At 43.2% G+C, this 12,015-nt stretch overlaps 1 protein-coding gene across 1 annotated transcript; it reads right to left on the minus strand.

Annotated features, from left to right (window-relative positions):
• Positions 1 to 7,923: 7,923 nt before the first annotated feature.
• LOC102229912 (serum response factor-like) lies at positions 7,924 to 12,007 on the minus strand. Its single transcript, XM_023334613.1, has 8 exons — positions 11,076 to 12,007; positions 10,472 to 10,741; positions 10,230 to 10,389; positions 9,917 to 10,045; positions 9,058 to 9,162; positions 8,797 to 8,967; positions 8,634 to 8,713; positions 7,924 to 8,480 (listed from the first exon to the last, which is right to left on the minus strand). The coding sequence occupies exons 1-8, from the start codon at positions 11,481 to 11,483 to the stop codon at positions 8,394 to 8,396; spliced, it is 1,410 nt and encodes a 469-aa protein (XP_023190381.1). The 5' UTR covers positions 11,484 to 12,007; the 3' UTR covers positions 7,924 to 8,393.
• Between the last annotated feature and the right edge of the window lie 8 nt (positions 12,008 to 12,015).

Here is a 12,015-nt window from a genome sequence, read left to right on the forward strand (position 1 = left end):
TAAAGCCGTACTTGGCTCTTAAAGGGACACTACCCATAAAGTAAAAACAATACAGAAAAGCAAATAACACAGAATAGACAAATACAGCTGGGTTACATCTTCCTCCTTTTGCTCTTTTAAGCTGTTAATGCGCAGATTAAATCTTCTTTTATAGCTCTGGTTCTGACGCTTTTCTTTCAAAATCTTGGACTTTTGTCAGCTCGGCGTTTGTGGTTTTAAGTTGTGCGAACTCATTTTCCATCTTTTCATTTTTATTTTACAATCTTGAATTGCAGCGCTAATAAACTCCACCGCTTTAGCAATGTTAGCGTGTTCCGTTTCATTTCTTCTCCAAAGTTCAGCATCTTTTTCTGTAGATTTTCAGCTGCTTCTAAAATCTTGGCACTGGATGTATTTGAACTGACCTCCTGGTCTCCCTGTGTGGTCCTGGGGCCTTACACGGTGGTCCTGGGGCCTTACACGGTGGTCCTGGGGTTTTACACGGTGGTCCTGGGGTTTTACACGGTGGTCCTGGGGTTTTACACGGTGGTCCTGGGGTTTTACACGGTGGTGTTGGGGCATTTTTAGTCCCGTTGGCATCGGTGTCCATATGTTGTGCGTGGCAGTGGTTGTGTTAGCAGAGCCTTGTTAGCTTTGCTGTTAGCCATTATCGTCGTTGTTTTTCACTTGCTTGACGTCATCTTTATCGTTATCTTTACCATTATCACTGGACGCTTTAAGTTGTTACCTTTTTTCTTCATAGACAGGGCCGGCCCAAGCCTCCATGGGGCCCTAAGCCAAATGTGGTTTTGGGGCCCTCTAGTTCTGCTAACAATGTGGACCGGCTGCAATCAGCAGTCCGATCATTAGATCATTCACACACCTGCTATAAACTTATTACATCTCTGGCAGTGCTGTTTACACTATATACATGTTTAATATAAGATGCATTTATTGGCCAACTGATTTATCGACCAGTTGATTTATGGAAGCCGATTTCCTTCATTTTGGGGGATCGTTATCGGCCGACACTTGCACGTGGATCTGATCTCATCTCCCCTGATCTGATCTTCATCAGCAAAGGTTTATAAATCATCTCTGTCCTCTTCTGCTCTGCAGGGAGACGTTTGACTGACAGACCGGCCCACCAGGTCTGACCGTTTACAGCTAACAATATTCACCCCATTGTTAGCAACTCAGTGACTTTCTTGCTACATTTAGCAACATTTCAGACAAAAAAAATTCATATCAGCCAAAATCAAAATCAGCAGGTCAGGCTTTTAAAGATCGGTAACCAGGGATCGGCCAGAAAACTGCAATCGGTGCAGCTCTACACACATTCATGACATTCTTTGATTAAATTAATTTCTCTTAAGCGTTACTCCAACAGCTAAAATGTAATTTATACCAGGTGAGTCTTTCTCCCCTGAGAATATGGACCGGTACCGGTACCAGACTGATTCTGAGCCTTCAAATGATTTTAACAGAAGTTTCTCATAACTTAGAAGTTGATGTAAAAATAATGTTTTTAGCCACTAAATGATTTTGCTCAGCAGCAAACAACATAGAGCAGCTCATCATGTAGCAGCTTGTAGCCTGACGGAAAAACATTTAGCTAACAATGTCAAACATTGACAAGTTTTAATTATTCTTATTAAAGACGGTTTGAAGCCAAAATAGCTCAGAAATATCCAGAGCCACCATGAGAATCAACTCATTTAAAGTTTAAACTCTAGCATAAATGTTTACTGCTGAACTGGACCGGTCCAGGTCGCTATCAAGCTAATGTTCTGTTCGGTGCTTTACCGCAGTGAAGTTAGTTTCAAGTTGGATATTCGATATTCGAGCTCCGCGGAGTAAGCGGCGTTTAGCTCAAGGTTGATCCGATTTATGAACGCTACTGTCGGCCAGCGGTTCTCCACCGCTCCCGGCCGCAGCGCCCGAAGGTTCACTTAGGGACTATCAACAAATTACTGAACCAAACATTCCTGTCAAAGAAATGTTAATAAATGCCTTGAATTGTAACCAACTAACTAATTGTCAGTGCTAATTCATGCTTTTACATGAGCCAAAATAGCATCTATAAAATTTTAAAGTCATATACAATATTTTCAATAATTTTAATATTAAATAATATAATGTTTTCTTCAATAGCTTCCAGGTCATGTGACCTATTGACTCAAAATCACTTTGAAATAATTCTAATAGTCTCTTTAGATGAGGCACAGTCATTTGTTTTCCATTTTAAATCATTTTCAATTTTTAATTAATTTATTTCATCAAAATTAAGTGTTTTATTCAATAGCTTCCAGGTCATGTGACCTATTGAGTCAAAATCACTTTGAAATAATTATACTAGTCTGTATAGATGAGGCACAGTCATTTGTTTTCCATTTTTAGCCATTTTCCATTTTTTAGGAATTTTTTTCTTCAAAATTGAGTTTTTCTTCAATAGATTCCAGGTCATGTGACCTATTGACTCAAAATCACTTTGAACTTGTTCTAATAGTCTCTTTAGATGAGGCACAGACATTTGTTTTCCATTTTAAATCATTTTCAATTTTTAATTAATTTTTTTTACTCTTTTAAGCCTCGATCACGGGTCTTTGTCCCAAAAGCTTGTGTAACAGCCTTCATAATATGGGCAGAGCACAGGTGCAATACTGTGAACTTTTTCATTTCAACTTTATGTTCATGCACAATCTCAAACGCTCTGTCTAGGTACTTTGAAATATCCTCCTTGTTAAAGGCTAGTAGCACACTATTAATGAGAGCCCAGCTGTAGTCGGTTTCTATCTGTGCTATTTTGATTTTGGTAGTGTGGGTCAGTTTTCTGTTAAATTCCATCAACCAGTGTGAAATGGAAGGAACAGTATGGCTGTTGGTCAGTAGCTCAGTTATGGGCAAAGGAGGTTTGTCCTTGCCCATCCCTGGCAAAACCATAGCGTAATACAGAATTTTTTTTTCCTGACCAGGTATTTTTTGTACAACACTCCCTGTGGCATCAAGATGGAGGGTAACAGGTGATGAATTTCTTAGATGGTGGGCCAATATCTGTAATCCGGTGTCTGTTTGTAAATGCACTGCAAAAGGGTCAATGTGAAGTTGTTGGAAATATCCCTTGGAGTTTGAATTAATGCTTGTTTCTTTAATCAGTTTTTGTGTTAACATGAGCTCAAGTATTATGTCATCATGGAGTCTTGTACTCTTCTTTAATTCTGATGAAATTTTTCTTAAAACATCTTTAGTGAGGCTTTTCGTAATGTTCCCCGCTGTGATTTCTTGGATTGGTGTCTGCCTCAACTTTGAATAGTAGTATTTACTCACACCATCTGCTACAGCTTTGGCTATCTTACCTCTTTTTAAGTATTTTGCTGGTCTGAATCTCCATTCTTTTTTACGGTGTGTCACCGAACCAAGCCGTTTCACAATAAAAGAGATTTCGCTGTCAAATGGTTTAGGGATGTTCTTCTTTCTAAAAGTATAAATTGCATTGCATCCATTAAAGGTGCATTTGGCACGAGCAATAAAAAATGGACACTTTTTTTTTACGGCTGCTGCTGAGTTTCATGTGTTGATATTTAAAGGAAAGTGTACAACATGGATTTATTTTGTTGAATTGATCATATAATATCTCAGTCCAAGGGTGACGTAATTGACTGTGGCGATGTTTGGGTTTGATTTTTTTCCATTTTTTTCTTGTTATCTTTATTTTAAAATTACGGGGGCCTGCCTTGCATTGTCTGTAGTCACTTTTGCTGTGTTTATGTTGTTTCCTTTTGTCCTTTTTTGGATTTATTCTAGATGTAGCACATTTCTGGTCATCATTTCCATCCTCTGTTCTTTCATTATTCTGTTCCTCTGTTGTTTCCTCTGTTCTTTCATTATTCTGTTCCTCTGTTCTTTCCTCTGTTCTGTCCGCATTCTGAGCCTCTTTTGTTTTCTCCTGTCCTGTCTGTTGTTGTGAATCTGGCTGTTTTTTATTGACTTCTACTTTGTCCTGTGACGGCTCCCTGTCCTCAGTGGTATTTTGTCCTGTGTCTTCAGAGTACGCATCTTGTGCTGTACTACTCTGTGTGTCCAAACATTCATGGGGCTGAACAACTGCCTGGCCTATTCTGTCCCTTTTTTTTCTTTTGAGAGGTTTCTTTGATTTTGGAACTTTTGCATCCTCTGTTATATCGTCATTTTCATCATTATATCCTGTCTGCTGTTCTGACTGTGGTTGTTTAACATGTAATTTAGCTTTTTCCAATGACTGTTCACTGTCCTGAATGGTATTTTGTCCTGTGTAGTAAACAGAATGTTCTTGTCCTGTACTATTCTCTGCTTGATTTTGGGTCCCATTTCCAAACATCGTCATTGGCACATTGCCCTTCTCACTGATTTGGCTACCTAACGAGAAACATATCCAAAATAACACATATTAATTGTACATTTTTATTATATATGTATGTTAAATAAAAATCTTATGAGACCCTAGAAGGATACTGATAGGTGCTCATAAGAGCCCCTAACAGGAAAATTATAACTACTAATAAAAAATTTCACTTTATCATGCACAACAAACACCATGTTTTTCTAAGAGACATATTTTCCTTTTGTGTTTCTTTAATTTATTTATTTAATTTTGAATTAGATGGCTCTCCATCTTTGTGACACAAAAATATGCAAAGAATACTGTAACAACACTGTAACTAGCAAAAAAAAAAAAAAAAGTACCTGTATTAAGCACCTTCGTCCTTATTCCTTTGCGATCTGAAGCCCAAATGACCTTCAACCACTTAAAATATTTTTTATCATTACTTTTAAATAGATAAAAAACAAGAGACAACCATTGGTCATAAATTGGCACTGCCTCGCTAAACTTCAACGAAATGAAACACTTAATTATGGCATCAATGCCTCCTGCTGTTTCCCAAAGATTTCGATTTTTATCGCTCTGTCCTTTCCTGAAACGGCCCATTTTGACAAGAGCTATGACACGCTTTCTCAGGTGCGCTTCGTTTTCTACTTCTTCTTCTTTGATGATTGTCAAAAAGAAAAACAAGCTTTGGAGCATTAACGCCACCTACTGGTATCGTGTGTGTTTCATGAGGATTTCTCATATATACTTTTTTATATATTATCCATGTGTACTTATACATACTTATAAATGTACATATATAGAGAGCACTTTCACAGCACCTATTGCACCTTATACCTTTAAAAATTACTCTATTTTTAACTACACTTTAAAAATAGATTTGCATCAATAACCATTTTCACACAATAATTTTTAAGTATTTATTTGATATTTCAATAATTACAATTGATCCTTTTGTTCCAGGCTCTGCACAACTGCTCTTTGAAAAGTGAGGTGATTGTCTGGGTTGGGAAGAAAATTGTTAGAGAAAAACAAGCGACAGTAATGCTACGGTTTACTAAAACTAAACTTTGTGTACAGTCTATTAAGTGTCATAAGTGCTAAGTTAGAGTGACTCACCTCTCTTTTCGTTTTCTTTTTCCCTGTTTGTCCAAACACTATTTATATATTACAGGAGAGGCCATGTAAATGTGTGTGGTGAGTTTGTGGTATTTCACAACGGTGCTTATTGCTTAACGGTAATACATAAAATATGAAAAACAAACAGAAATATGTGTGTTTGCATTTTTTTAAATGCATTTATTTAGATGACATAAAATTATAAATTAATGAAAGGTGGTTTGACCCTTCAGAGCAGACACTACTTAAGGCTGCAATTGTACCTTTGGTTTATCTTTATATTGTTCCAGAGATGAATAAACCTTTCCTTTTTCCACCTTAGTCTGTCTCGAACATCAAACAAATAGAAATGCTGTTACGAAAGACCGACTGCAGATGCATACGTGACATAAGATGGAAACTATAGAATTAAAGTCCTCAATTTCCTGTCTAAACTTTTTTTTTTAATTTATAATTAATTTAGATCGCAAACAAATGTCTGTGCCTCATCTAAAGGGACTATTAGAATTATTCCAAAGTGATTTTGAGTCAATAGGTCACATGACCTGGAAGCTATTGAATAAAAACTCTCAATTTTGAAGAAAAAAATTCCTAAAAAATGGAAAATGGCTAAAAATGGAAAACAAATGACTGTGCCTCATCTATACAGACTGGTAGAACAATTTCAAAGTGATTTTGACTCAATAGGTCACATGACCTGGAAGCTATTGAAGAAAACATTATATTTCTTTGACAGGAATGTTAGGTTCAGTAATTTGTTGATAGTCCCTAAGTGAACCTTCGGGCGCTGCGGCCGGGAGCGGTGGAGAACCGCTGGCCGACAGTAGCGTTCCGAAATCGGATCAACCTTGAGCTAAACGCCGCTTACTCCGCGGAGCTCGAATATCGAATATCCAACTTGAAACTAACTTCACTTGAAACTAACTTCACTGCGGTAGCAGCTTTACTAATCTTTACATTACTTTAGCAAGACTCATTAAAACCTTTATCTTGGCTTTTTCTATTCTTCCTCTTTCTTTTCTCCCTCCCTGAAGGATCAGTCCTTTTCTGAGACATACTGTAGTTTTACTAACTTAACTTCTGACCGGAGCTTTGGACCTTTGGATGTTCTGAGCTCGATACCGGCGAAGTGTGCGGTACCTACCGCGGCCACCAGGGGGCCTCAAGAGCAATTTTTTCCCCCCTTCTTTTTAACCATAAAATAATAATTTCTACATACATTATTGTACAAACAAATCACTTCATACTGAAATCGTGTGTTTTTGATATTACGACATACTGTAGAAATTATTATATATTAAAAAAAAATCAGCCCGGGGCCCTAAGCAGCTGCTTAGTTTGCTTATGCCTTGGGCCGGCCCTGTTCATAGATGTTCAACTACTTATTTAAGGAACTTGCTACACAGAGCTCATTATCACGCAGCCGCTCTCTCCACCATCTTGCCGCCAACCTTAAGCAGGCTAAATCATAACGCGGCCATATTGGGAAGGAAACAGAGGCTTGTGTAACACTAAAATAGAAATAACTATTTTTGCCCAACAGTGGCGAAATTCTGGTCAGATATAAGTTCACACAAAGATCAAAGAGTGTACGATGTTACAACTTAAAAACACTGTACAGTTATCAGAAATAGAAATATCAAACTCAAGGAATGTGCTACCGGGTGGGATGACTTAAATGGACACAATGTTCATGTGTAATGAACATTAAAAAATACATACTGGTTACAGAACAGCATATAAGTGTAGTACACAAAACAGATATGCAATAACAGCAGAAATGCTTAAAAAATGAGCAAATAAGAGCAAATGACAGAAGGGATGTAAAGTTATTGATTTTGTTGGGAGCAGTGATGGTCCAACAGCTGCTGGCAGGAAGGATCTGCTATAACGCTCCTTTGTGCGCTTTTATAATGAAAAATACATCAAAGCAAACAAACTGAACATCCATCCATTTTCTAACACTCTGGTCCCCAGTGGGAACATTTCACAATTTAAAGATTGTTTCTGCAATATTTTACAACTCATATGCAAATCTCAGGATGTTTAAATCAACTAGTCTCTACCAGCTGAATAATGTAGCTTTCTTTATTAAAGAAATATTAACCCGCTCCACAGATGTCTCCTAATGAACTATTACAAAAGTTCATTATTATTTACACTGACTGACCAGAGCAGCTGAGCTCCATCCTGGGTCTTTACATCTAGAATGCAAAGTTCTTCATCTGCACAGCAAATCTACCTGGTGACTATCTATGTTAACATGTCCGCCTGTCTGGGGTCGGATCGCCAGGACCGGTCCAGCACTGAGTTCTGCCTTTGGTGTTCCTCTAAATTAGGTCAAAGGTCAACATTAAGCTAGCTGAGGCTAAACTTTGGTTAACCGAGTCAGAGTTCTCTGGTAACCATAGTAACAACCAATCAGAGCCTGGAAGAAGAAACAAACAGAAGAGCATGAATAAGTTTCCAGAAGCAATAAAAACTTTATTCATTTCAGTAAAAACACAACAACAGTCTTCATGTAAACCTGATCAGCTGTTTGGGTCAGAACCGGGCCAGAGAAGAATTATCAGAGCCATGCACTGATCCATTCTGCTGCATCATCAGTGAAGCTGCTCTTCTTCACTCAGCAGTCAGAACCGGATCAGAACAGTTTCCTCCCAGTCCCTGAACCAGTTCTGAACTGGGTCGCTGCTGGTTTCAGGCATGTTGTCCGTCAAACAGCAGTGTGTAAATAAAGTTTGCTCACCTTCAGGTCTGTGGCGGCCTGACATCATGATGACATCATTTTCCAGCCTCTATCGAGGCTTTTATTTTGAAAACTTCCTGTATAATTTACGTAGTCATCAGTCCAGTGGAAAGGATTCCTTCAGATGGAACCTGCATCATGTGACACTAAGGAGCGACGGGTGATGAGGTCACATGACCTTCAGTCCTCCTTGGACTGATGAACGTCCAGACTGACCACCTGCAGCTCCGCCAGGCCGCCGCCACCGCCGGGCGCACCGATCACCATCTGGACAAACAAGCAGCCATCAGAGTTCTGGTTCTGGGGTCAGTTCGACCCGGTACCACAGGGGCAGAGAGTGTGTGTGTGTGTGTGTGTGTGTGTGTGTGTGTGTGTGTGTGTGTGTGTGTGTGTGTGTGTGTGTGTGTGTGTGTGTGTTACCGGGTGCAGCTGCACAGCAGAAACCGGGATCTGAGCAGCAACCGGAGGAAGAGATGTGAGGAAGACCTGCTGGACCGCACCTGTCACACAGAACCACAGGGACCAATCAAAGTTCTGGTTCTGGTTCTGGTTCCGACCCGGCCCAAACGTGAATGGATCGTACCTGGGTCGTGGGACGGGGTGTGGCCGGCGGGGAAGGCGTTGAGGACGGCCAAGCCGCCGTCGGCCAGAGAGGGGCTGGACGTGGCGTACATCACCGTGGGACCGCCAGGATACATCATGTGACTCGCCGTGGAGGAAGAGGAGGAGGAAGAAGAGACCACAGAGAGACCAGCTGCCAAGACACAGACAGGAAGCAGGTCAGAGCCCTGTCACAATAAAAGTCTTTTCGTCTCTGAACACCTGCCTGTGGGTGAGGGGTTACCTGTGGAGGAGGCGGGGCTGCATGTGTCAGAGCCGCTGTGATTGGATGTTTGCTGACTACTGGGCTGAACCTGAATGGTCTGCAGCTGCTGAGAGACTCCGCCTCCTGCAGAACAGACAGAACTAAAATCACACTTGAGTCCACATGGACCAGAGACAGCAGGGCCAGAACGGGTCAAAGGTCAGAAGCCTACAATAATTCTAACACTAGAGACGTACTTTATAATAATACATTTTAATAATCTGACAACCATAAACAAATCCCCAAAGAACCTGCAGGACCTGGTACTCTGTCTACCAAAGTTACCCAGGGTTGCCAGGGTTACCCATAGTAACCAGATTTCTCCCTTTGTCTTGAACATGTATTGTTTGGCCTCACTGGCTACCCAATAACAAAAAAAAACATCTTTATATTCTTAATGTTATGATATTCTTAGCCAAATGCCACATTCACAAATGCCGTTCCGCTAATTAAAACCCATTTCTTTCCATGTTTGAAAATGAGGTCAAACAATATATCAGAACTATTGAAAATTCCACCAATACCAAAGCTATTAAAACATGCTCTTTATGTTATTTATGTAACGTTACGGTGATGTATTGTCTCAATGTTTGTAACCCCTGGCAGATATTATACCACAATGTATGCTGTGTTTGTACTGTTACGTATTCTGTATCTCAATAAAGATCTACAAAAATTTTTAAAAAACAAATACCAGAAGAAAAAAAAACTGCTTCAGCAGATGAGAAGCTTCTGGTTCTGATCCAAATCCTGCGACCTCAGCTGGTTTGGACCGATAAGAACCCTTTAAGCTGTTACCATGAGCCACTCAGAGAGAAGGGGTGGAGCCTGTGCTGACCTGTCAGAGAAACGGTAGCGGGGAGGCGGAGCAGCGTGGCCGGCTGAGTGGGTGGAGCCTGGAGCGCGGGGGCGGGGCCCTGCAGCTGGCTGAGGGGGATGGTGTGGGTGCCAGGGGCCAGCTGGGCACCTGTGGACAGGTGAAGGGAGGGGGCGGAGCCACAGAGCGATGTTAACAGCAGAGAACAGAACCATGGCTGAGAAGACAGGATCTGATCCAGAACGCTGACAGGAGTCTACCCCCATCACTTCCTGTCTAATGTCTCAGCAGCCAGGCTGCTTCTGATTGGTTAGAAGAGACTACGCCCTCCTACCTGACATCAAGGTGAGTCCTCCAGGGAGAACCACTCCTGCAGGAGTCTTCAGCACTGCGCCGTTGCTGGAGGAGGCCGGAGGCTGCCAGGAGGGGGCGCCGCTCTGCAGGGGGCCGGAGGAAGAGGAGGAAGGCGGGCCGAAGGCCGGCTTCACCGGATCCTACCGAGACAGAGCAGACGCCGTGAACAGAACCGGGGCCCAGACGGGCCCGGACGGACCCGGCGATCCGTCTCCGCCGTACCTTGGCGCCCTCGGCGGCGGCGTCCGCCTCGGCCACCTGGTAGGTCAGGTCGGTCTCCTCGAAGCCGGTGGCGCTCATGCGCTGGTCGCCGGACGGGTCGGCGCGCGGCGGCGAGTCAGGCGAGTTGAGGCAGGTCTGGATCAGCGCCTTGCCCGTCTCCGAGGTGATCATTGGCTGCAGCTTCCTGGTGGCGAAGGTGTAAACGTGACCCGTCTCACTGGCCACCAGCAGCAGAACCTGGGTCCCAGTCAGGGTGGACAGTTCGTAGGCCTGCAGACGGGTTAGAACCAGAACCGGGTCAGAACCAGGGATGGGTCAGAACCAGAACTAGAGACGGGTCAGAACCATAGACGGGGCAGAACTTGACCCGGTTCTGATCAGCATTATTTCTTGATTTATTCCCAACCCAGAACCACAGAACCGCCACACACCTGTCTGTTTTTCCTCAGGTGTCTCTGGGTTGGACAATCTGGTCACAATCTTAGCTGACGGTGACATGACCAGCATCAACGAACTGGTCCAGAACCGGGTTCTGAACTGGGTCAGAGAACCGGGACCGATGTGTTGAACTCCGGGGGTTTCCCGTGAATTCCTCCGGACTCACCTTCTTCATGATGCCGGTCTTCCTCTTGCTGAACGTCGTGTACCGCCGCAGCTTGTTGTCGATGAACTCCATCTTGATCTTGACCCGCCCTCGGGTCTTCTTCCCGGGTTTGGCTCCTGACAGCGCGGAGTTTCCGCCGCTGTAAGCCCGGTTCGGGCCCCCGGAGGACCGGCCAGATTGACCGTGCTCGCTCCGCTCCCGCTTCACGCCCCTCCGGTCCCCGCCGGAACCCACGGCGTCCTCGTCGTCCCCGGACTCCGAGTCCTGATCCGAGCCGCTGTAGACCACCTCGGTGCTGAACTCCAGGTCCTCGAAAGGTTCGCCGTCCGTCTCCTGTCCAGCGGTCGGTTCGGGTCCCGCGGAGCTCACCGCAACACTGCCGTTGCCTGCCCCGGTTCTGGTCGCCATCACGGTGGTCAGCCTTCCTGCCTTCGGTAGTCCTGAAGCCACGATGGGTGTAGGTTCTCCCAAAAGCTCGACGCTCTCTGGCCGGACGGGATCGGTTCAGTTCCCCGGCTCAGAGCCCTCCGGCTGGGCAGAGTTCAGGCAGTCTCCCGGGACTCCCACCTCTCATTCTGGACAAATTCAGTTCGGTTCTCCGGCGCTCCAAGTTCTCATTCTGGACAGATTAGGTTCGCTACCCGGGGCTCCGAGCTCTCGGGCCGGACACCCGTAGCTAACAACGTCGCTAGCAACAGACCGCAGCACTTCCTGTGTGAATTTTCTTCTTCGTCTTCTTGTGGTTGACAAACAACTTAATGCTGCATTACTGCCACCAATAGGTGAGGAGCGTGAATCAGTTTTTTTTTTAACATCTACTTTACATAACCAAAAAGATAAAGTTGTAATAATAAATCAACGAATTTATTATAACTATGATACATTATTGCAATAGTAATAATTGTTATAATAAAGAAAGTCCAGTACAGTGAACCCTCGC

The sequence above is a fragment of the Xiphophorus maculatus genome, chromosome 5 (genome assembly GCF_002775205.1).
Source record: "Xiphophorus maculatus strain JP 163 A chromosome 5, X_maculatus-5.0-male, whole genome shotgun sequence".
Taxonomy (NCBI): domain Eukaryota; kingdom Metazoa; phylum Chordata; class Actinopteri; order Cyprinodontiformes; family Poeciliidae; genus Xiphophorus; species Xiphophorus maculatus.